General features: G+C 37.5%; 2 protein-coding genes across 11 annotated transcripts in view; both read right to left on the reverse strand.

The window, feature by feature from the left end:
• The window catches only part of LOC106879650 (uncharacterized), a 12,781-nt gene extending 3,956 nt beyond the window's left edge, over nucleotides 1-8,825 (reverse strand). The window contains exon 1 of one of the 2 annotated variants that reach the window (XM_089343439.1): nucleotides 6,533-8,825. In XM_089343439.1, coding sequence (XP_089199565.1) covers nucleotides 6,533-6,598 — 66 coding nt within the window. In that variant the 5' untranslated portion in view covers nucleotides 6,599-8,825. Of the gene's footprint in view, nucleotides 28-6,532 lie in introns of those variants that run through there. The other variant, XM_052977207.2, reaches the window with a different exon arrangement.
• A 706-nt stretch (nucleotides 8,826-9,531) lies between these two features.
• Nucleotides 9,532-26,440, reverse strand: part of LOC106879649 (protein boule-like) — a 104,567-nt gene continuing 87,658 nt past the window's right edge. For 4 of the 9 annotated variants that reach the window (XM_014929310.3, XM_089343433.1, XM_089343434.1 and 1 more), the window contains one exon: nucleotides 20,218-21,098. In XM_014929310.3, the coding sequence (XP_014784796.1) occupies nucleotides 20,604-21,098 (495 nt within the window). In that variant the 3' untranslated portion in view covers nucleotides 20,218-20,603. Of the gene's footprint in view, nucleotides 13,075-20,217; nucleotides 21,117-26,440 lie in introns of those variants that run through there. The other 5 variants (XM_052977200.2, XM_052977199.2, XM_014929313.3 and 2 more) reach the window with 2 other exon arrangements.

Raw genomic sequence — 26,440 nt, forward strand, 5'->3', positions numbered from 1 at the left:
TGGGGTTCGGGGGTGGAGGAATGTCCGGTTGGTGGCAGAAGAAGTGGTTTTTTTGGGATAGAAATTACCAGAACCAAGGGGCGGGGGGGGGGGGGTTGGTAAATTGCGGATATTTTTATGGAAATTACGTAAAAAATGGAGGATTTGAGTTTTTCTTTATCAAGGAGCAAATATTGTGTCTAATTTTAGGAGGAGCAGCAGCAGCAGCAGCGGTGGCGACGGCAGCGGTGGAGGTGGCGAGGGTGATGGTGGTGGGTAATGATGACAATCCTGATGATGATGATGATGATGATGAGCACAATGCCAACACCGATGATGGCGATGGTGGTAGTCATGGTAGTAGTCATGGCAGCAGCAGCGACAGCAATGCTGTTGATGGTGATGATTATGATGATGATGATAAGAACAACAAACAAAGGAGCAATTTTAAAGAATTATTAAAAAGAAAAAAAGAAAAGAGAAAAAAATCACTAATTGAGGATGTAATTAGAACTTGAAATATCTAGAAGTGGTGGCCATGGTGGTGGTGGTGGTGGTGGTGGTGAAGAAAAAGAGAGACCAGGGAGTGGAGAAGAGGTGTATAGCAGTGAGGGTGGGTGAGGTGGAACAGAGGCAGGTGGATAAAGGAATGGTTGATTTATAAAACAAAAAGAAAAAAGATACAAGTGGTTCCCCCTTCCCTCAAAAAAAATCTGATAAACTTTATTAATGTTAAACAAAGGAAGGTGCTTCGTAACTTTTCCATTTTGGCAAATTACATCTGCGTTTGCTGCTGCTGCTGCTGTTGTTGTTATTTAACCCCGAGTCAATCCTGTTTGAGCAAACCTACAATCAGAAGCATCGAGGAAAAAAATGCCGCCCACCTGTTTTTTCAACGGCACTGACGACAGTTTCGTACGCCAGCCTCTGATCAGTGAGCAATTTCGGTTCATTTACTCTCAGGTATTCCGCAAGGTTATCAGCGTCATACGACAACTCCAGAAGTAACTTTGGTGCGACTGTGTTAACGTCCAGTCGCAATGAGGAAGGCAAACCGAATGTGTTCAATGCCGCCCTACCCATTTTGAGAAGGGCATCCTCAATTTCAATCAGCACATTATTGTAGATCAGGTCATTGTATCCAATGTCAGCATTAGAGCACTGTTGCTTTGCCATCCAAAAGAAGTCCTTGGACATAGGGTCCCTGTACTTCACCCACAAAGAAGCTGGATCAGACAATGGCGATCTTACAGTATGAGCCTTTTCTGTAACACCCACACAATCTTCACTACGGTGTTAGAGTTAGGGTACGGAAAAGGCTGATCTTTGGTAAAGATCGCCGAAGACACTTTTTACTCCAGTCTCAATTGGCATGGTTTCTTACAGCTGGATTCCCTTTCTAATGCCAACTGCTCTGAGAGTGTAATGGGTGCAGCACTCCATCGCTTATGACGACGAGGGTTCTAGTTGATCCGATCAACGGAACAGCCTGCTTGTAAAATTAACGTGCAAGTGGCTGAGCACTCCACAGACACGTGTACCCTTAACGTAGTTCTCGGGGATATTCAGCGTGACACAGTGTGACAAGGCTGGCCCTTTGAAATACAGGCACAACAGAAACAGGAAGTAAGAGTGAGAGAAAGTTGTGGTGAAAGAGTACAGCAGGGTTCGCCACCATCCCCTGCCGGAGCCTCGTGTAGCTTTAGGTGTTTTTGCTCAATAAACACTCACAACGCCCGGTCTGGGAATCGAGACCGCGATCCTATGACCGCGAGTCCGCTGCCCTAATCACTGGGCCATTGCACCTCCATATATATATATATATATATATATATATATATATACATACACACACATATATATGCACACACACACATGCACACGTGCGCGTGCACACACACACAGATAGCTGAGACAATGAGACCTAGTGCTTGGGTTGTGCTTTAATAACCCCTGAAGAGATGAAAAGCAATATTGGCCTCCGCAGGATTTGAACTCAGAATGCAGCGATCTAGAATAAATATAAATAGATGAATGCATTCCATCTGGTTTTGTAAGAAAAGAAAAAGAAACAAAAACCTTGCCATTTCTCTTCCTTTACTTAATTAAGTTAGTGATAACATGATGAAGGGAACAGGGAAAAGAATGAAGCTATGCAAGGAAACAGAAAGAGAGAGAGAGAGGAGGGGAGATGGAAGAGGGAAGAGGGGAGAGAGGAGGGGAGAGGGAAGAGGGAAGAGGGGAGAGAGGAGGGGAGAGGGAAGGGGAGTAGGAGAGTAAAAAAAGATAAGTTATCGATAACAGGTTTATTGCTTGGAATTTTTATAAAAAACAAACACACCCACACAACAAACGCAAATGTGATAGGAGAAGAAACTCAGCCAATTAGAAAACTGTGACTAAATTTAGTGATAAGAGAGAAGAAGGAACGTAAAACATCGAAGTTGAAATGAATGCATGGAGAGCGACAAACAATTTGGGATTGATCCTGGATTGAAAGCAGAGTGTAGCCTTGCATTCTATCCAAGGGCAGTTCTAGATATTAATATGTACCCAGAAGAAGGCAGCAAGCTGGCAGAATCATAAGCACGCCAGGCTTGATGGTATATTGAAACAAATGATATACAAGCATATGCATGTATATCTACATCTACATGTATATATAGATGCATATTCGGGTACAGGACATTAGAAAAATGAACGGGAGCATAAAAACAAAACAGACTTTGTTTACAGACAACAGAACGAACACATAGGAAAACAAATAAGCCACTTATGGAATTATTCCTTCATCAGCTGCCTCTATTCTAAAACTAGGCATTTCGAAGATAAGGCAGGGCACACTCTTAGAATAGTTTCTTCCTGAGTAGTGGATCAACCCACTAAACAGAGGATTCCAATGGAGCAAACACAAAACAAGACAGGAAAAATTGGACAGTAAAAACAACATTCACGTTCCGAGTTCAAATTCCACTGAGGTCAACTTTGCCTTTTGTCCTTTCAGGGTCGATAAACTAAGTCCTGGGGTCGATTCATTTGACTAAAAATTCTTGAAGGCAGTGCTGCCCCAGCATGGCCGCAGTCTTATGACTGAAACAAGTAAAAGAATAAAAGATAAAAGACATATATCAATAACTGACTGGGTGTTTCATTTTCGGTTTGATTTGTATAGATGAAGGCTTTTTCTAATGCCAACCATTTTACAGAGCCATCTTGGGTGCATTTTATCAAAGCATCAACCCTAGAGAGGTTAGACTACCCCTTCAACAACATGACTAATGAGTTCTCTGGACCTCAAGTCGTTTCTGCTCATTTATCGACAAGTTTATAAAGTATACTGGATGTATGTTACCATGGCATCAACAAGAGCATGAGGAGGGGGAGCACCTTGTACTCCATAACATTACTGTACTCTTCACTCTTTGCTGCTGGCTGCCAGCTTCGTCTTGGCCTTTGAGTTTGTTGTAAGCAGTGTAGATGGTGTCTTTCTCAATCAAACCCCCACACATCGTAATCCATGGGATTACAATCAAGGGGAATCAGCAGGTCAGAAATGGGGGCTGGTGAAGTAGTCGTAGAAATTTCCCAGCAACCACTTCTGACCTTTTCTGGAGCTGTGAGAAAGAACCAAATCCTGCTGCTACACATATGACATTCCAACATTAACCCTCTTCAACCGCAGTCTCCAGCAGCTTCATATAGCCATCAGAATTGAGCCTAGGGCCCTGTTCGTCCATTGTTCGATGCATTCTGGCATAGAGAGACAGTCAGAATGCCTCCTGTGTCCCCTCCTGCCATCAACCAAATCCACTCACAAGGCTCCGGTCGGCCCAATGCTGTAGTAGAAGACAATTGTGAAAGTTGCCACACAGTAGGACTGAACCCAGAACCACGTGACTGGGAAGTTAACTTCTCACCACACAGCCATGCCAGCACCTAATATGTGTAAGTCATTAATATTTCTGGCAGACAAGGTAGCGAGCTGGCAGAAACGTTAGCACGCGGGGCGAAATGCTTCGTGGTATTTCGTCTGCCGCTACGTCCTGAGTTCAAATTCCGCTGAGGTCGACTTTGCCTTTCATCCTTTCGGGGGGGGGCGATTAAATAAGTACCAGTTACGCACTGGGGTCGATGTAATCGAATTAATCGCTTTGTCTGTCCTTGTTTGTCTCCTCTCTGTGTAGCCCCTTGTGAGCAATAAAGAAATAGGTATTTCGTCTGTCGTTACGTTCTGGGTTCAAATTCCGTCGATGTCGACTTTGTCTTGCATCATTTCAGGGTCTATAAAATAAGTCCCAAAGAATAAGTCTTGGGGTGAATTTCTTTGACTAAATGTGGTGCTCCAGCATGGCCGCAGTCAAATTACTGAAGCATGTAAAAGAGTAAAATGAGAGATAAAGAAGCTTTTCATGACATTTTTCAATGTTACAGTTAGTAAAGTAAATATAAATATTTTCCACTTGAATATTAGTTAAGAAATACTAAACCGTGAAAATTATTTTTTGAGAAAACAAAAAAAAAAGGCACGAACAAACAATTTCAATTTAAAATTGAACTGCAAAAGTGACTTTGTATCGAATTTAGAAACTAAAAACAAAAAAATGAATTTGATTTATGTTAATTGTCTCCCTTGAAAACAAATTAATTAGAGTTAGCTCCCTTACAAGATATAACTTTAAAACTTTTTTCTGTCCTTGGATTGCGGCTATCCTGGGGTATGTTTTGTCCGGTATGCTAACGATTCTGCCAACCCCGATATCTTATAAACAGATATCGATTTCACATGTTGGCACAAGGCCAGCAATTTCGGGCAAGACGTAAATCGATTACATCGACTCCAGTGATCAAGTGGTACTTGATTTATCGATCACGTATGTTTGAAAGGGAAAGTTGACTTCGGTGGAATTTGAACTCAGAACGTAAAGACAGACGAAATGCCGCTAAGCATTTCGCCCGGCGTGCTAACGGTTCTGCCAGCTCGCCGCCCTAATCTTATTTATTTGTCTTTATTTTACTTCTCTCTCCGAACAAAAGGCCTAGCGACATTTCGTCCGTCTTTACGTTCTGAGTTCAAATTCCTCCGAGATAGACTTTGCTTTTCATCATTTCGGGATCGATAAAATCGTGGCACTCCGCCGGTTACGACGTCGAGGGTTCCAGTTGATCCGATCAACGGAACAGCCTGCTCGTGAAATTAACGTGCAAGTGGCTGAGCACTCCACAGACACGTGTACCCTTAACGTATTTCTCGGGGATATTCAGCGTGACACAGTGTGTGACAAGGCTGACCCTTTGAATTACAGGCACAACAGAAGCAGGAAGTAAGAGTGAGAGAAAGTTGTGGTGAAAGAGTACAGCAGGGTTCGCCACCATCCACCTGCCGGAGCCTCGTGGAGCTTTAGGTGTTTTCGCTCAATAAACACTCACGAGGCCCGGTCTGGGAATCGAAACTGCGATCCTACGACCGCGAGTCCGCTGCCCTAACCACTGGGCCATTGCGCCTCCTGAAATTGATGGCCTTTGTGCAAAAGTTTGAAATCGATAGGTCCTTATAACTCGGTGAGTTATGAACTGGGAACTGCAGTGAAGTGTAGCAACGCACGACAGTTCTTTACAGTTCGTCCAGTTGGATAAAGAAGTGGACAATTCCTTGTCCATTGTATCGTTTTAAAGCCAAGCAGAAACGCTTTCACTGGTTCGTTTCACATGAAGAGATTAACGAATAGATAAGAACGCGAGCAATGTTGTTGCAATATCTGCTAGAAATAGCAGCCAGACCTCCCACATATCACATCCTATTGTCATAGATAATAGAAAGACTTGTTAGGTAATATTATCGTACAAAAGTCTAAAAAGACAGGAGATTCATGGTTGGTGCTCCTTTTGTTTTAGTTCTGCTTGATTGATCTGGAGCAAAAACACATAAGCAGGTGATTGAGTTGATACAGTACTGCATGAGTGGTTGCTAGAAATAACAGCCACGTTTCTCTTATCTTTCATCTTACTGTCTTGGAAAAAAAAAAAGATATATTAGATAATGAAATCCTACATACGTCTAAAGTCACTGGATAGTCACGGTTGGAATTCCTTTTGCTCGATTCAGAAAAAAATACCTCAGAACTACCTCACCAGAAAACAAATAAAAAGAAAACAAGAAAGGGGTGGGGTTATGCAGCAAAAGATGCGAGGGATGAGTGGTAACAGGTTGTAGACCCTAAGGCCAAACGGCGTGTTCAGCCGTGCCTCGTGGACATGAATGCAAAGGTTTTACCGCAAAGAAGGGTCAGCGATACTCACTGTCACGCCCACTCCACCTCCCGAGGCCACAGTTATCTCGATTTTGCAGAGGAAATCAGTAATGCGGATTCTGAGAACCCCTGAGGTGTCGAGGACGACCGACAGAAACTGATAGCGGCCAATGAAGCACCTGCATTTGTTTATCATCTTCTCCTCTGCATTAGATTTATTAATGGTCATTGCAAAAGGCGGCAGTTGGTGTTAATTGTAATTCGAGATAAAACCTACAGTATGAATACCTGAGATGAACACCTACCTGCTCTCGTTTCTTGCAAACAATCGGGATGTGTCCATGGAAAGAGAGTCCACGAAAAGATTTCATCAAAATTTGTGCTAAACGCTCCTCTTTTTTGAAGATTACTCTAACATAATTCTTTTTAATTTTGGCACAAAGCCAGCAATTTTAAGGAAAGGCGGGAAGCTGATTACATCGACTCTAATCGAAGGTATTTAGTTTATCGACCCCGAAAAAAAAAAAAAAAGAATGAACAGGAAAGTAGACCACGACGGTATTTGAACCCAGGACGTGAAGAAACGGGGGAAAATGTTAAGTAGTTTAAACGGTGCAGCAACGAATCTTCCATCTCGCCTAATTTAGCACGAGGCAAGCACTTTTGAAGGGAAGGGAGGTGATCACATCGAACCCCTCAGGACTCAACTGGTACTTTATTTTATCGATCACGAAAGGATGAAAGGCAAAGTCGACTTCGGCGGCATTCGAACTCGGAACGAATGGAGACGGAAGAAATGCCACGAAGCACTTTGTCCGGTACCCGAAAGATTCTGCCAGGTTGCCTAATATCGAAATAATAATACCAACAGCTGGTTTCAAAGACACAGGATTGAATTCCCAATTGAGTTTAATAATCCAATTCAAAAGCTCAACAAGATAATCCGTCGTTAATCCTTCATCGAACTCAGTGTTTCTCAACCCTTTTTTTTAACCTTTAATTCCTATTTTCTTCAACTGGACCCTCATACCCACTGTATCTTAAAAATTAAATATTGTTAGGAATTGTATTGGAAAATGTATTGTTGAAATACGACCGATTTATTTGCACTTAAATTTTAGCAACAAAATCTTATACGAAACCCCACCACCCAAGGGTCATGCGAACCCTGGTTGAGAAACATCGATCTACATCATAAATACTTCTAATCAAGACTTCTAGACGCTGACAAGTTTCCAGCCGGTGATGCAGAAACATCCGTTTAGTTTCAAAACCTCTGCATTTTTCGGGGGTCAATATTTGTCTTTGATCACACTCTGCCGACTCCTCACTTACCTTTTCTTTTCTTTTTTCCTTCCCCTGTTTCTGTCAATGGACTGCGGCCATGCTGCAGGGGCAGACCCGGAGGAAGGGGGCGCTCAAGAGTACGTACCCCACCCCCACGCAAGAAAAAAGTGCACCCTTCTCAATAATGTTATTACACCCTTCTGGCCTTGTGCTCTCCCCTTCGAAAAACTCCTGGGACCACGCCAGTGCAGGGCCACCGCCTTGAAGAGTTTTCGCCGAACAAATCCACCCTTGTACATGTGTGTGTGTGTGTGCGCGTGCGTGTAGGAAAGAATCGCTAACCAACAGGTGACCAAGGACGAGATGGTTGGATTATATCCAGTCTCAGCTTGGGAATCCAGATGGAAAGCGTAAGGACAGTTGCTTCTGGAGACTCTATCCCCCAACGACCTTCACAAGAATAGTGGACGAAGCTGGATGGATGGTTGAACAAACCACTGTATTTGCCAGCGTATAAGACGTGTTTTTTTCCTAATGAGGCCGTACTATTTGGGATGGAGGTGGGGGGACTCCGTGTCATAGGCCGGGGAGCTGGATAGACACAATAACGGTTACTAATGATAAAATATTGAAAACAAACCAAAATAGCACAAACTTATGAGAAATTGGTTTACAGTCTGTTAGCAGTTATGTGCAGAGACCACATCGTCTCGTTTATACGCTGCTCCCCCAGCACACGTAACCCACACCTGATGTGTCTTACATTATTTGAAGATTGTGATTATCTGTAAGAAATAGTTTGTTTTTTTTTTAATTATGTAAACGAAATATTCTCATAGAAAGATGAATGGAATGTTCAACTTTCGTCACTTGCCAAGTATTTGCAGTGAGAGGATGACAACGGGGGGGGGGGGGCACACACAAAAAAAGTTGTTTTTGCAGACGTAGAAACTGATAAGCTGGTCTTCCCAACCACAAGGTACAGGGTTCGGTTCCACAGTGCGACACCTTCGGCAAGCGTCTTCTACCATAGCCCCAGACCGACCAAAACCTTGTGAGTGAATTTCACAGATAGAAACTAGAAGAATCCTGTCATGTGTGTGTGTGCTTGAGTGAGAGAGGCACCAACGTTTGACAATCGGTGTTGGTGTATTTACGTCCCTGTAACAGCCATTCGGCAAAAGAGATCGATGGTATAAGCACGATACCCAAAACGTATTGAGGGTGATTCGTTCAACTAAAATTTCTCAATTTTATACTTATAGATTTAGTTTTACATTTTAGGTTAAGGAATAATTCATGAGTTTTTTTTTTTTCTTTTTCAAATTTAAAAATGCACGTAGAAATAAAACGCTTGGCAAAATGTTTTTTGTTATTTAAAAGAGGGATTTTTGCTCTACAAGATCGGATGTTTTGATTTTTAGTGGACAAAACTGAGCATTTTCGACACCATTTGCCTTTTTCCATTTAATCGAGGTGTTAAGGCCGTCAAAGCTGCCCATGAGATTTGTGCTGTGTATGGAGAAGGAGCAATGCCTCAAGGTGCCGCCCACCGTTGGTCTTCGTGCTTCAAAAATGAGAACTTTGACCTCAAGGACAGCTCATACACCAGTCGACCAGTAGAGTTCGATGAAGAGCGATTGAATCAACTTATTCATGAAAATCTACGTCAAATGGCCAGAGACTTGGCAGAGCCGATGGATTGTGATATAAAAATTTAAAAAACCCTGTGGTGAACCACCTTCACTCAATGGGCAAGGTGCAGAAACTCAGCGCTTGGATGCTACACACTTTGAGCGAGAACAACAAAAATCAACACCCCACAATCGCCGCCAGTTGGCTTGCTGGACATCGCTCAACACAATGGCCACAAACAGCATTTTCTTTACCGCATGGTCACTGGCTGTGAAGTGTGCAAGAAGAGTTCATCAAAAGTTATAACAGTGTTGTTTTCTCTGATTGTATTTTGTGCTGTTCGAAGAAAAACTCGTCAAATAAAATCGACACCAAATAAGGCAACGTTTCTACTGCACAGAGATTTTATTACAGAAGAGATCAGGTGTGACAGACATTTAAACAAAATATTGACAGATCAGCAAACACCATTTTTTTTATTTCTACATATCATTTTTTTAGTACAAGTTACACTGAGGATGAGATGATGATGATGACGACAATGATGATGATGGTGGTGGGGGAGGGGCTGGTTGATTACATCGACCCTGGCCCCTGAATTTTGATACAAGGCCAATTTTAGGGAAGTAGGGTTTAACTTGACTGTTACTTTATTTCATCAACCTTGACAGGATGAAAGACAAAGTTAACCCTTGCAATGTTTGAACTTGGAATGTAAGCTTAGAAGAAATGACACTGCACACCTTTGTACAACATGTTAACAACACTGCCAGCTCACCACCATGATGATCGTGATGGTGATGGTGATGGTGGTGGCGGCAGCAGCAACGACGACGATGATGATGATGCAGTGGCTCTCATGGCTTCTGATCTTAATTGATTGGGAGTGTTATCATGTACATTGTTTTGTCTTGGTATAAAAAGATGGGCTACAGCAAATATTCCGCTCGATACCACAGATTTGACCTTAGCCACTTGAGCATGTCCCTTAATGTGCATCTCTGATCACAAGCAGAAGTATTTGGGGAGCATCAAAGTCATGTGTTGAGGGGAACTCTTTTGGCTTTGACGAATTCACCCCTGGAAAAAAACAAATCTTATTCAGGGACTTTTCAAGCAAGATGGGCTATTTGAACTGAAGAAAATTCTAACTGGGCCCCACCTGCTGCAAGGTCCTGCACTATTAATCTTGATATGAGATCACCATGTCATGCACATATGGTTGTGATGTATGTGCCTGGTGTACCCTTATCAGACGGGTAGTCATGAGGGGTATACTGGGCTTCGTATATTTTACCCCAGTGTCACTTTGATGGCATGCACTGCTCTCTCACATAATAATAATAATAAATGCTGGGGACAGCTTGGATTTTGAGATTGGTACTTGGATGTTGAATGCCCCCGATGATAATTAACAACCAAGTATCAAAGCTTGTAATGTGCGGAAATAGACCTTGTGGGATTTCTGACAGTAGGCTGCTGTCTTCTCTCGCAGAATATACCAGAGCAAACAAGACCAAGCATTCTGAGAAGTAAAACAAGAATAATTCTTCAGAAAACAAGTTAGGTATCTAGGTGTGTGTGCATGAATATAAATATGTATGTATGCATGTATATATATATATATATATATATATATATATATATATATATATAAAGGAAATTATGAAGTAAATGAAAAATTAAGGAGTCCAGGTCAATGCAAAATACCTGAGAGAAGTAGAAAGAATACAGTGATTTGAATGCAAATTACAGGGGTTCGATGTTTATATTTGTGTATATGATTTGGAAATAAGTGAATAATTTAGATGATAATAGTGGAGGGCATGAAATAAGAGGGGGAAAAATGGAACAAAAGTAATTTAGGATTAAAAGGACTTTCTATATATCTATACACACACACATATGAATATATAGTTTTGTACAGAGTTTGTGTTAAATTTAAAATATAACATTACAAAAGAAAAATGGTGAATGAAATACAGGTAGTCTCTCTCCCTTTTTTGTTATTGCACCACAGGAACCTTAGAGCTGGTTATCTTCTTTTCCATGGTGTATACGTGACCAAGATCACACCCCACTCTAAATGAGAAGTCAATCTGTTGCTCAGTTCGAGGCCAACAATTCTGAAGGGAGGGGATCTTGTCATAACGTTGAGTTCTACACTGCAAAATGTACTTTTCCCATTGATTTCCATGGAACAGAAATCAATTGGAAGATAGGGTTGCAGCTTTCAAAACACAAATCCACACTGCAGCACAACACTTCCATAAATAATGCAGACTATTAACACCCAAGACGTTTCTGATTCAACAGACCAATTTAACTATTATATTTCATGAAGATAATGTCTATAAATAATTTCATTTCATCAATTAATATCTACCAAATTGTAAATATTTTAAATTTTAATTGTCGCAGCATGGACAGTAAAAGTCTTATATTACTTTGTACTATAAGCACAAGGCCTGAAGTTTTGTGGATTACAGCAACCCTCAATGTATACTGGTACATATTTTGTCAACCCTGAAAGGAAGGAGGGCAAAATCAATTTTGGAAGCATTTGAATTCGCAAAGCAAAAAGCTGAAAGAAATGCTGCTAAGTTTTTGTCATTCCTGCACGCTAAGGATTTTGCCATCTTCCCACCGACTTAAGCAAAAGTCTAATAACACTTTTTTGGATAAGGTTCTACATATTAAATTTGAAGCATTTCTGGATTTGTCTCTCCCTTTATTTGCAAGAAAAATTAGAAGTTAATATTAATTATTGATAAGGTGGCAAGTTGGCAGAATCATTTAGTATGCTAGACAAAATGCTTAGTTCTGCCAACGCTGACTTTGCCCTTCGCTTTTTGGGAGCCAATAAAATAAAGGAGCAGAATTGAACCAGCGTATGTGTTAATAATAATATTGGCATAATGACTCTCCATAGACACAACAAAATTTGTTTCAACACATCCAGATGCAAAAAGAATGTGCAGTCTCATTTTCCATTTTTATATACTCAGCACTTTTTTTTTTTTTGTCTAATTTCCCTTATCTTTTTGTCCTTAACCCTTTAACTGTGAAATTAGGCTCCAGTAATGATGTTAAATATCTACCAAAACAATTAAATTGGTATTTTCTGCAAGACACGTTGCCTCTATAAACTTAACATATCATCATCAGAAAATAGGTTCCAACTTGACATTCCTCAACAAAATAATGACTGGTATACACCAAATGCTTCCTGCAATTAAGGAATAATGAAATTTTGAGTGGATATGTCTGATTATATATATATATATATATATATATATATATATATATATAGGTAGATAGATATACATATAAATCTATATGTATACATATACATATATACACATACATATATGTACATATACATATATACATAGAGAGAAAGAGAGACATATATATATACATACATATATATACATATACATATATACACATAAATATATACATATACATATATCTATACATACACAGATATACATATATGTATGTATATATATATATATATATATATATATATATATATATATATACACACATACATAGACATATACACATACACACTTGCATGTGTACATGTTTTGTGTATTGTTTAGTTTGATTTAACCAGCTTGTGCAAGATCATGCTCCAGCATGAGCTTTTGTGTGGGTGTGAGTGTGTGTGTATAGATACTGTCTTCACTTTCTTTTTAAATATAATTTCTTCCAGTCAAGTTAGGAAGGGTTTTTTTTTTTGCAGCAGGATGCAGTAGAGAGAAGATGATGATGTTGGTGATGATAATGACAACAGTGGTGGTGGTGGTGGTGGTGGTAATGATGGTGACATATGTAGTAGCCACTACTAATACTACTACTACTATTACAACTACTACAGGTGATGCAGACAGCGAGCATGAGATCAGTGACGCATCTAAATAGAAAAAAAAAAAAGAAACACAAAATGGAAGATCAAAGAGTGTGGAATGTGTCACATGTCACAAACAATAAACATTCATAATTTAAACAAGACATGACATAAAAAACAAGTGACCACACAAGAAAAAATATATACTTAAGTAATGGTAGAATTAATACAAGTATATTTGTTTCAACAAAAACAATTCCACCGAGCAAAAAAAAGCAAAGGCCAAAATAACAGTCAATTTTACATGGAATGTGTACATTATGTGTATACATAAGCATGTACACATACTCAACAAAATGGGAATAATATATACACGAAAAATAATACATATATATACATATATATATATATAATGTAATGTATATACACATATATACATATTTATCCCCACTTGAACATAGATGTTCTGTTGGAACAAATTATACTGCCTTAGGTACCGTGAGAGAAATTCTCATCCTGGTTTTGGTGTAGTAAGTTTCTCTCGTGGTAACCACTGCTGTATAGTTTGTTCAAACAGAACATCCATGGTTTAAGTGGAGGTAAATATAGCCTGTTGGAATTAATACTGCTTCTGTTGTTAATAAATAAATATACATATAAGTAAGATTCAGTTGAATTAAGGTAGTTAAATTGAGGCACCTAGTTAGGTCGGGATAATATACACACACAACAATATTATGTAAATATCAAACTTGGGATATAATGATATTCTTGTAGTATGTAGACAGTTAGACCCAGCTGAGTGAAGAAATCCACTATTGAGCTATTCAGACATGTACAATATATCAAATATATACAGTCCATAATATTTTGAAGTTTGTGAATTCAGCTGAAGAAAATCGTTTCGTTACAATGATGTAATGTTTTCATTAATCAGTTAAAGGAGTCGTTAGAAACAGCTTTAATGGATTGACACTTGTACCTCTACTGTCACTCATTTATAATTTATTCATATATATATATATATATATTTATTTACTATACACAACTCAGTCGAGGGGTCTTGTATTATTTGGTAACCTTACTGGTGCTGCAACAAAAAAACAAAAAAAAAAAAAAATCACCCAGTACACTCTGTAAAGTGGTTGTCATTAAGGTCATCCAGCTGTAGAAATCATGCCAAAGCAGACATAGGAGCTTGGTGCAGCCTTCTTATGTACATACATATATATATATGTGTATACATATCTGTATATACATACATACATACATATATATATATATATATATATATATATATGCTACAAAAGGAGAGGCATCCCATACAGCATCAATTGTTATTTATCACCCAAGATAAATACCCATCTTCCCCCTTTTCTGAATCTAGAACTGAAAAATAGAGAGTTGATGCTTGAAGATCTTGATGAGAATTGGGGCAGTGAGGTAAAACCCTTTCCTCAAGATTTTTCAAATATCTTCACCACAGTACCATAGGGCAAGAAAAAAAAAAGGTGATCTTTATGGGAGACTTGAAAACACAACCAAATTTATTTCCATGAAAATATTTTAAATAATTCAAAAGTCAATCAATACCAAACACTTATTACGTGGAGATCGTTTTTGTTCTCCACAAATATTGGATGTTCCTTTACCCCAAACAGATAATCCCCCTCCCTACACTAGTCCCATAATCCCAGCCTTATAAATATACTCAAAGATGCAATAAGCTCATACCCACCGCTAACACTGTTTGGAATACAAAGGTTGGTACTTTATTGGCAAAAGCTTACAATTTTAGGCCAAACTTGACTCTGGGCCACATCTCAGTCAAAGCTAGGCTGGGGAAGAACATTTCTAGCAAAAGACAGTTACACTTGTTCACCATTCAGACATCTTTGCAAATCCTTACCCCTTTCAAAATTGGGGTTTGTGGTGGATGGGATTTCTGACCAAGTGAAGCTAGTTTCATGCATAAAAAGCAAAAGAGCAGACATTCTCTCTCATCTGGTTAAGTATTTCCTGCTATTCATTTATTAATTTCGTCCCACCTTTCAGAGGCAGCTTCCTCTCAGTCCAGTCTGAGCAACATCATAAGATCAGCTGCAAGTTGCCTCAGCAAATTTGAGAAGCTTTCACTCCACCACCCATCAGTTACTTGTCTAAAAAAATCCTCACAACCCCTTTCCCCCCACAAATGAACAATATGTTCCCAGATGTCTAAATAAATTAAGCCATTTGGCCTTCTTAAATCAAATCAGAAACAGCTACTGGCCTCACAGTATTTCTGTAACTGCTATTAATGTCTAGGTTTACTGACCAACCACCAGGTCCACAAATATATATCTTTACCTCCACATTCAAACCTTTCCATAACATAATATTGTCTCTTTGTTAGACATGGTGTAAACTTTATATCAAAGAAGTGCAAGTGCACACAGCTTTGATGGACGTGTGTGCATCTGGTATCATTTAACACGTGTTCTCGGTTCCAAACCAACCCAAAAACATAGGAATTCATGAACTCCACTTACAACATTGCTGTAGATAAAAATAGGGGAAGACCACTTACCTCACGGCTTATTTCCATTAGGGCTCCCTTCTAGCATTCAGACAGATAGGGTCTTTTTATGTGGGCTCCCAAATCAGTCAAGAATTTTTTCTAGCAATTTCATACGCACCTGTGTTTGGTAGTTTTTAGGAAGAATGATTCCATTCTCATATTTTCTATTTCTACTTCAATTATAAATTTTTTTTTCCTATTTCTACCAACTCCACCTTCTCTCAAACAACAGCAAAGATAAAAAGCATTTGCTGTAGGGGCTCCTGCTGTTCTCCCTATTTAGTTGGTACCCATCCACCCATAATATTCTCCAACATCTACCTACATCCTGGTTCTTGAAGCTCAGATGTTTTCATCCCCTATATCTGATCCCTGTCATTGATAACAAAGCAGAGGAGGGCAAGAGTATGTCCATGTACTATTTATGCTGTAGTAAGGTGCACAGCTCAGTGGTTAGAGTGTCAGCTTACTATCGTGAGGTTGTGAGTTCAATTCCTGACCCGGGTTGTGTGTTGTGTTCTTGAGCAAGACACTTTATTTCACGTTGCTGCAGTTCACTCAGCTGTAGAAAAGAACTGCAATGTCACTGGTGCCAAGCTGTATCGGCCCCTTCGCCTTTCTTTGAACAACATTGGTGGCGTGGAAAGGGGAGACTGGTATGCATGGGCGATTACAGAGGGTACAAGTGTACTAGGTGTAATCCCACGGTCATTTCATGACCGAAGGGAGTTTTTACCCTTTACCTTTGGGGTGGAGAACACTCCTCAAAGTTATAACATTTGCCTGTGCTCTGCTCCCTCACAGGAGGAGACTGCCTTTAAGGGAATATATAATCAAGGAGGTTGCAGTGTGGGGAGTTAGGTGGCCAGATGTTAGGGGTGATGTGGTTGCAGAAATTGTCTGACAGCCATGACTGGATTCTCCTGCTTGTGTGGCATGGTGCAGAGTCCTGTTGCCAGAGATAGGGTCTTCCAGCAGCCACCCTCTTGACTCAGGGCAGCACTACCTCCTCCAGGCACTTGATGTAGGCCTCCATTTTGAGTTTGAGGCCGCGTGGGAAGATGAATGGAGGCATAATGTTGCCATCACTAGTGATCACTCCAGATACCATGATGTTGACTGGATGTTTGATTTTTATCACTCTCAGTACATGTCCTCAAACTGACACCCAAACACACTGAAATGTTTGTATTGGAGCTTCCAGTGCAAATGCCAAGCAATACAGCATGTCGCTTCCAAATTCCTGACAGAGTGAAGTGAATCATGGTGCTGTTTTTCTCACAGACCATGCCCAACTGACCCTACTATACAGTGTAGTCAACAAAATCAAAAACAAATGCGCATACACAAAATTAAAAATATAAAATGACAACAATTTACCCATCAACCCTGTATATATATATATATATATATATATATATATATATATATATATATATATATATATATATAGCTGCAATTGCCTCAGGTCAGACAACGCTTTGTGTGTGAATATATAAAACGGAATTTATATCAAGGCTCTTATATGTGTGTACATGCACAAGAAATGCATGAACAAGATCTACCCGATGTCCATGGATATTATGGACTGTACAGTAATCATCCCGGGAATATGGACTAAGATCTCAATAAACAGGATTTGCAAAAACGTGCATAGCAATGCATTAAAATATTTATAAATTTGATCCATGGATTATTATTCCATATACACATGTATACAAACATGCACACACACACACTCACACACCATTATCATCATCATCATTTTTTAAGAGTCCTTCTTCCATGCTGGTTTAATTTAACAGAAACCAATTTAGTCCCAAGGACAGCATCTTGCTTTAATATCTGCTTTGGTATGATGGCTGATATGTTTGGATGTCCTTCCTCTACAAAATTATATGTGCATGAGTATGCACCGTAATTTTCATGCTTTGCTTGTTACCATTTGAGTAGTACTGACATTACAACCAGTCACTTCGAAAACCCCTTGTCAAAGAAAAAAAAAGAAAGAAAAACAGGTGATGGTTGGTGACAGAAACAGCATCCAACCATAAAATTCTGCCTCAAAATCAATTCCTGTTCAAATAATACTAATGTGGGGAAAAAAAAAAAGAAAAAAAGAGTTCAACAAATGCATGTATGTGCGTGCATGCATGTAGACGCACACACAATGACGGTGTGCTCCAGCAATTTGCAATTTGTGTTTATGTCAATCACCTCACTCCATCCTATATTAACATGGGTAATGAAACACAAATGTAATAATGCATGTATGTGCAAATACTTGCACACACACAGACTTTGATAAAAAATAAATATACATAATACAGGCACATGTATACACACACACACTCTCTGTCTCTCTCTCTCTCTCTCTCACACACACACACACATGAAGCAAGTTAGCAGTGCAAAATAAAATAAAAATTGTAAGTATACGTAACACGATTTTTATGCTTAAAGTTTGATAGTTTGTTGTTTGGGATGAGAAATTTTCCTGTATTCACACCCAATACCATCTGAGAAAAGGACACGTTGGACATTATATATGTACATTGTGCCAAGTGTGTATGGGGTTCAAAACAGGCCCACTCTACCACAGTTCTGGACTCCATCCCACAATTTTAGGGAAGTTTCATATATACACATGTATGTATACACACACACATAGATACATACATACAGTAGAATGTTATATTTACAGAAGAGGTGGCTTAGTGTCCCATGTACAGCCTTTGCCATTTTTACCAAAAGGGTTATTTGAATCCAATATTCTATTTGCAAATGCTCATAGCTTTATCTACTTCAAGTTCCATCATTAAAAACAAATCTCTCAAACTTTCTAAATTCTTATCATGTAAATCACACACACAATGTTTAACCATGTGCTCTACACCACAGCATATTGAGGATGCCTCTCATTCATCTCTAATATAATTCAATGTTCCTATATGTGTATGATGTGTATGTGTACGCACATGTGTGTATATATACACAAGCACACATACACATTGCTACACAACACATATACAAGATTTTGTCTGATTGACCCTAAACATATAAAAGGTAAGGTCCACACGGGAAGGGTTTAAATTCTGGTCTGAGAAGTAGAAAGCTAAGGCAAGAACTACAGGGAGCTCTACTATCTTACATTTCCTCTCCACATTATGTAAACTAATATATATATATATATATATACACATATATATACAAAGAAACTAATGGATCCTACAATGCTTAGTGATGGCAGCCTGGGCAATGAGTATGTATAAAATTCGATACAGAGGTAAGAGGTGGCACCAATAATTTGCACCCGGTTCAGCCTGTAAAATGGTCAGCGATACGAAGGGAGCTTAGTTGTCAAAATCATGCACAAAATAATAGAATTAAATTAAATTAAAACACACACGGCAAAAATTTTGATTTGTTTAGGTGCAGAAGACGATGAAAAACAAGCAGAAGCAGTATTTAAGTGTAGAGGGAGAAAGACTGATAAATAACAATGTCTGTATGTATGAGTGTATATATATGTATATGTATGTGTATATATGTATATGTGTGTGTGTGTCAAACAAATTGACCCCAGGACTTATTCTTTGTAAGCCTAGTACTTATTCTATCGCTCCCTTTTGCCAAATCGTTAAGTTATGGGGACGTAAACACACCAACTTCAGTTGTCAAACGATGGTGGGGTGACAAACACACAAATGTGTGTGTGTGTGTGTGTGTCTATATATATATATATATATATATATATATATATATATATACACACACACACATACACAACAGGTTTCTTTCAGTTTCCGTCTACCAAATCCACTCACAAGGCTTTGGCCGGCCTGAGGCTATAGTAGAAGACATTTGCCCAAGGTGCCACACAGTGGGACTGAACCCGGAACCATGTGGTTGGGAAGCAAGCTTCTTACCACACAGCCACTCCTGCACCTACATATATATATACGAGTGTGCGTGTATGTGTATGTGCATATATATACGGTTATATAAATATATATATTTTTGTGTGTGTGTGTATGTATATAATATATATAAACATATATATATATATATATATATTAGACAGATAGATAGATTAAGATCAAGATAAATAGGCAGATATACAGAGTGAGAGGGAATGTTATGTAATTGAAAGGTTTCGAACTGAGATTTTTCTGGTGATGACTGGGCAATGTTTTACTCCCCAGCTTACATCATTCGACCACTTCACCCAGCTATTCATCCATCCATCTATCCATCCTCCTCCTCCTCTTCTCTCTCTCAAGAATAGCATGCTGTTAGTCAATTCCCGTTTGCATTTATGGTTCAACAGTTAACAAAATCAACAACAATAACCAACAAAAGAGCAAGACTATCGAAAATTCCTTCAAGTCTTACAAACAATATTAATGCTATGTAAATGATAAAATAACAACAGAGACAAATTGCTGTAACTTGACCAGTTCAAAAAAAAAAAAAACAACAAAAGGAATTTTTTTTCTTTTTTCATAATTTGAAAGAACCAAAACAGAGTCACCAAAATTCTTCTTAAAGTTATTTCATCATTTTTTGTTTTAACAAATCTGCTAAAATTCCAAACTGGTTAATATTGTTTTTGTAAAAAAAAAAAAAAAAAAGACAAGAACAGAGCAAACACAACTAACTTTTTATTCAATAAATAAATTAAATAATAATAATAATAATAAACTTTTTGAAAAAAAAAAATGTCAACACTAATAGTTATAGTCTTTGGGGCTAATTTAATTCAGGAAAAACATGAAAGGTAAAAAAAAAAAAAAAAAAAGGAACATGAACAAAAAAATAATAAAATAAGAAATGAAATTAATCCTGATGGATTATCAGCTTTTTACAATGAGTTCAATTCAAGAGTTTGTCAAATATTTTCTTACTTTGGTTTCTTTCTTCTCTCTTTTTTTTTTTCTTTTAAATATAAAAAAAAAAAACCAAAACAAACTTCCTTCTTATTTGTATCATCTTTTGCTTTTTTTTTTTTTTTTTTTTTTTCGAGCCAGATGCCTCAGAAAGCCTCGTATGCACTTACAATTTGTGACGCCTTGCTTTTATTCATGACGGGGGAAGATGATGTTAAATGGCTATGTGAGAGGGCTCCTTCTACAGTCACGTCAGAGTCTGATTTTTGTAAAATAGTGCGTATCGGTCCGGTAGATGTTTTGGCCATGAGCCTCTGGACTTTGTGGCCGTGTTTGACCAAAAGTGTTGGACTGCTATAGGAGCGGCGAGGAGGAGCAGTTGCCAGTGGTTTTCGATAGGTTGTGGCCTTAATAGACAACGGTATAGTAGGAGGTGGTGGCAATTGTGTTTTCAGTTGTGAAGTGGTGTGTACCGAGTACAATGGGTTTGCTGTAGCTGTCACCGGAGGAAGAGTAGGAAGAGGGCGTTGAGGTTGCTGCTCACTAGTGCTAGGAAGGTCAGTAACATACATGTGGTGGATGTTACCTCCGCCACCACTGCTGCAGGGCAACGTCTCCTTGGCAACTGCCGCCATAGTGCCCTGAAACAATGCACATTCCTAGTCAAAGCAGACAAACAAAACAAGCATGCTCGCAGTAAACAAAGCAAGACTCAAATCTACCATATACATATATATATAGTATTTTATGTATGTATATATATACAGCTATACATTATAATAATAATAATAATAATAATAATAATAATAATAATAATAATAATAATAATAATATAGACATTTAATTAATTAAGAGGGTATAATTATGTAAAGTTATTTGAATGTATATAAATGTATATAATTGATTTTATTTTAGAAACAATAAAGTGAAAACAAATTATCTCAGATAATAAACGAGCCAAAAAGAACAATGAAAATTTAATTTAAAAAAAAAAAACCAAACAAATTAGCTCCTTAAAATGTGCTGGCAGATAATATTTAATATTTAATAAACGTGTAAAGAAAAAATAGAATAATACAAAATAGCTTAACAAAATTTAGCATGTTGCACTAATTATGTTGGGTTTCTATGGAAACATCTAGAAAATTAAGTTTAATACTAATAATACTCATGGGGTTTCAAACAGAAACGAAACAACTATTTAATTTCACACTAAAGATTTCATTTGCCAATAAAACTATTCTATAAAATATACACTCCTTATCTAAAAGCATTTGTGCAGGAAGTGCATGTGTGTACATGTATGTATGTGTGTATAAAATTTATATATATATATATATATATATATATATATATATATATATATATATATATATATATATATGTGTGTGTGTGTGTGTGTATATATGTCTCCTACAGCACTATATAGATTTCAATTACCTGAACTGCAGGCTATTCTAGAGTGTCACATTAACGAGTTTTTTATTAATATCACTATGCTCTGTACCTATTCTGATATCGTACTTATTTTATCTCTCTCTGTTGAACTGCTAATGTATACAACACAAAGACACACAATATAAACACCTGTATATGCATGTACACACACACACACACACACACACATGAAATTCTGCTGTTTTTCATTCACCCAATTTCAGTCATGAGGTAAACTGGTCAATTTGAGACTAGAGAAGAAGACACTTGCCATTATCATTACATAATAAGACACACATACACACAGTAAGGGGTGAGAGAGATTCACATACATGTTCACTATGCACACGCACACGTGCACACACAAACTGAAAGATAAAGCCTCTAACAGGGCAAGAAAGATTGCGAAAGAAACAGACAGAACAACAAACCATTTCCACCAGTTGAAAATTAATTTGAGTCTTTAGCTTAATCAATCAATTAACTAAACTCCCTACCCACTTTATGTCCTTCAATCTTGAACAGCTGGACATGTGCCTTAAGGTCCAGCTTCTCCTCCTGTAACTCTGTGCTCTATTCAGGCATGCTTTCATTATCTCAACACACAAACACAAACAACATTTTTTAAAAACCTATTAAATATTAATTAGATAAATTTCTTAAATAGAATAATCAAATTGTCACTATGATACAAATAATAATAATAATAATAATAATGATAATAATAATAATCCTTTCTACTAAAGGCTCAAGGCCTGAAATTTGGGGGGAGAGGACTAGTCGATTGCATTGACTCCCCCCCCCCCCCCGGGTTTCACTGGTACTTAATTTACTGACCCCAAAAAGCTGAAAACAAAGACTACCTCAGCAGAATTTGAACTCAGAACGTAAAGACAAATGAAACGCTGCTAAGCATTTTGCCCAGCGTGCTAACAATAATAATAATAATAATAATAATAATAATAATAAAACAACAACAATAACAAAAACGAACAACAATCCTATCTACCTTAGGCACAAAGCGTGCAATTTTGGGGGGAGAGACTAGTCAAATTATCAACCCCAGTAGTGGCCTGATACTTATTTTACTGACCTCAAAAGGATGAAAAGCAAAGTCAATTTTGGCAGCATTTGAACCCAGAATGTCAAGCTGGAAATGCCAGCTCACCCACCTTAATCAATATTTTATGATTTCTTTATGTTTATTTAAGGTTTAGGTAAAAGGCCTGATATTTTTTTCGGCGGAGGTCTAGTTGATTACACAAACCCCAGTGTTACACTGGTACTTATTTTACTGACCCCCGAAAGGATCAAAGTCAAAGTTGACCTTCGAAGTGGAATTGGAACACGGAACCTAAAGACAGACGAAATACTGCTAAGCGTTTTGCCCGGTCTGCCAACAATTCTCGCAGCCCACCACCTCAATAATAATAATAATAACAATAGTAATAATAATAATAATAATAATAATAATAATAATAATAATAATGATTTATGTTTATTCAGTTTAGTAATTGTTTCTGTTTTAAGACACAAGGCCAGCAATTTCAAAGGGAGGGGGAGTAATGAATACCATTGACCTAGTAACTCACTGGTATCTCAAGGACAATGATGATGATGATAATGATTATGACAACCATAATTTAGGCACGTGACCAGCAATTTCGAAGGAAGAGGTTAGTTGATGATATCAACCTCAGTACTGTATTTTATTGACCCAGAGAGGTTGAACAGCAAAAATGACTTCAGTAAGACTGAAACTCAACACTACAAAGTGATTTTTTTTTTTCTGATGCTCTGACAATTCTGTTCATCCATCATTTTAAATAATAGCTTGATAAATTAACCTCAGCTGCATTTGAATTCAGAAAGAGATTTGCATACCAAATGGCCTTCTTGTGCCTATTTCTAATTTTGGCAGCAATTTTTTTGGAATGGGTGGCAAGTCGATTACATTGACACCAGGACTTGACTTAAAACACTTCTGAGGATAAAAGACAAAGTTGTCCAGGGCAAGATTTGAAATCAGGTAAATCCAAACCTCAGAGGCAATATAAGCATCTACAGAGTTGTGCCAATGTGATAAATGGTTTCCATTTGATGTAGTCATTTATGGTAAGAATACACATAAATAGAGGGGAAGGAGGAAGAGGAGAAGGATAATGGTGGTGGTGATAAGAATGGTGAAAATGGTTTTGTGTCACTGGCGTAAACATTGGAGTTAAGTAAGAACTTAATCATCCCATGAAATTCCTATTTGATTTGATTAGTTGAACATACGAAACCGATTTAGGTAATTGACCCTGAAGGGATCAAGAGACCAGCACTTAACTCTCTTAAATGACGTGATTGAGGGATTTCCAACAGGAGGGAGGGAGAGAGAGAGAGAGAGAGAAAGAGAGAGAGAGAGAGAAAGAGAGAGAGAGAAAGAGAGAGAGAGAGAGAAAGAGAGAGAGAGAGAGAGAGAAAGAGAGAGAGGAGACACAAATACTATAAGACATAATCCCATGTAATAGAAATTATGTTATACCAGTATCTACACTAATTTAATAAAAGGAAAGACAAAGGTTTATCACTAATTCAACCTCATCAATAAATAGTAATCTTATTCATGAAATTAAATTGTCCATAATTGGGACAGCTGCGAGGGAAACTTATAGTAATGGGCGTATGCACACACACTGTGCATGATTGTATGCACACACACACGTACGCGCACACTGTCATGAGACTCAGCCAGACTCAAAACTGAATCAATTGCGTAAACTATTTGCCAACTTCAGAATATAACACACCCTTGCACTTTATTCTCACAAATTCACAGGTGTGTGTGTGTGTGTGTGTGTGTATGTGCACGTGTTAAAAACAAGGCAAGCTTTTCTCTCTCGTTGAAGAAGGACTTAGCCCCGAACATAGGAAACTCATAATAGTATATGAACTTCAACAACAATGAAAAAAAACTTTACCAATGCAATTTTTTCCTAACACAGCCATGATTCAAACAAAATGCCTAAATAAATCGTTTTAGATGAAATTACAATTTTCCAAATATTGGCATAATTTTTAGAATGGAAAACACTTTTCATCTACCACTTATTCTGACAGACTGGATTTAAACAAGAAAAGTTTGAAAGAAAAGTTCCCAGTTCAAATCCAGCATTGTCTACATGTCCTCATGGTCTCAAGAACAAACAAAAAATAATAATAATCTCAGAATTTTTTTCTACAAATAGAAGAAGGTTATCAGTACTGTAATTCTAATGTGTGTGTGTGTGTGTGTGTGTGTGTGTGTGTGCAAGTATGTTTTTGCATGTCTCATTCCTTTATACAAAAACCTAATGTTCAGATGTTATGGTATTTAAAACAGAAATGAATATTTTTTTTTTCTGCCATCCACTATAGACACAGAAGATCTAATTACATTTTAATTGTTCCCTACAACTTCGATATTTCTCTACCACAATGTTAGAAACAAGAAGCACAATCTTAGAAGCAACTTAAGAAACAAAGAGATTAAAAAGTCCGGAGGCTGGGGGGAGGGAGACCTGACAGGAAACTGAAATTTTTATACTTATCTAGAGATAATTCTAATACAACTTCAACTGAAATATCATTTTTCATGGCTTAATTAGTGTGCCACATCCATGATCATTTTGTGGTGGGGGGTCTTCAAAAAAAGGTGGAAGACTTAAGTGTTATCCTCAAACCCAAAACTATAACAGAATGCTTGCAACAAAGCAGAGCACTAAAGACACCCAAGGGTGTGGTGGTGTTAGTGGTGGTGGTATCATACCAGGTGACATATGAAGTTTATCATCCTAAAGAAAATATCTACAATATACCACAACAATAAACAATCCTGGCACTCTCACATATACACAAAAATATCTAATATAAGTTCATCAATGACATTTGACAGATAATATCATTATATTATTATTATTATTACTATTATTATTATTATTATTATAGTTTATTAAATAATTACTAAAAAGCTAATTATTACATGTAAATAATTTACAAGATGACAAAGAAACGTTTGACTTAATTTGGAAATTACTGATAGATAATTAAAACATTTCAATTAAATCTTATAAACCAGAAATAAAACAAAAAAAAAAAAGGTATTTTCAAGTTACTCCAAAAGAAATGGAAAGGGATAAAAAATGGTAGATTTGAGTAAGCCTCACAAAAATAACCTTCCACAATACTTTTGTAAACCTTTAAAAATATTTCATCTTGTTTTTAACATATATATATATATATATATATATATATATATATATAGTAAAAATGTCACAAAAAAAAATATATTAAATAAATAAAAATAATTCAAAAAACCAGCATTTGAACATTTGTAAATTGTGATGTGTTTTAAAGTCGTCGCTAAAATACTCAAAGCAGAGAGACATCATGCAGTGAACCTATGTGTGAAAAACAACAAGATTGTAAAATACTATGGAAGCAATCTCAAAGATTCTCATGAAATTTGTTCTTCAGTTGGACCTGTAAATGAGCTATAGTTTTAGTCTAAAGGAATCGTTAT

The sequence above is a fragment of the Octopus bimaculoides genome, chromosome 27 (genome assembly GCF_046866305.1).
Source record: "Octopus bimaculoides isolate indiv1 chromosome 27, ASM4686630v1, whole genome shotgun sequence".
Taxonomy (NCBI): Eukaryota; Metazoa; Mollusca; class Cephalopoda; order Octopoda; family Octopodidae; genus Octopus; species Octopus bimaculoides.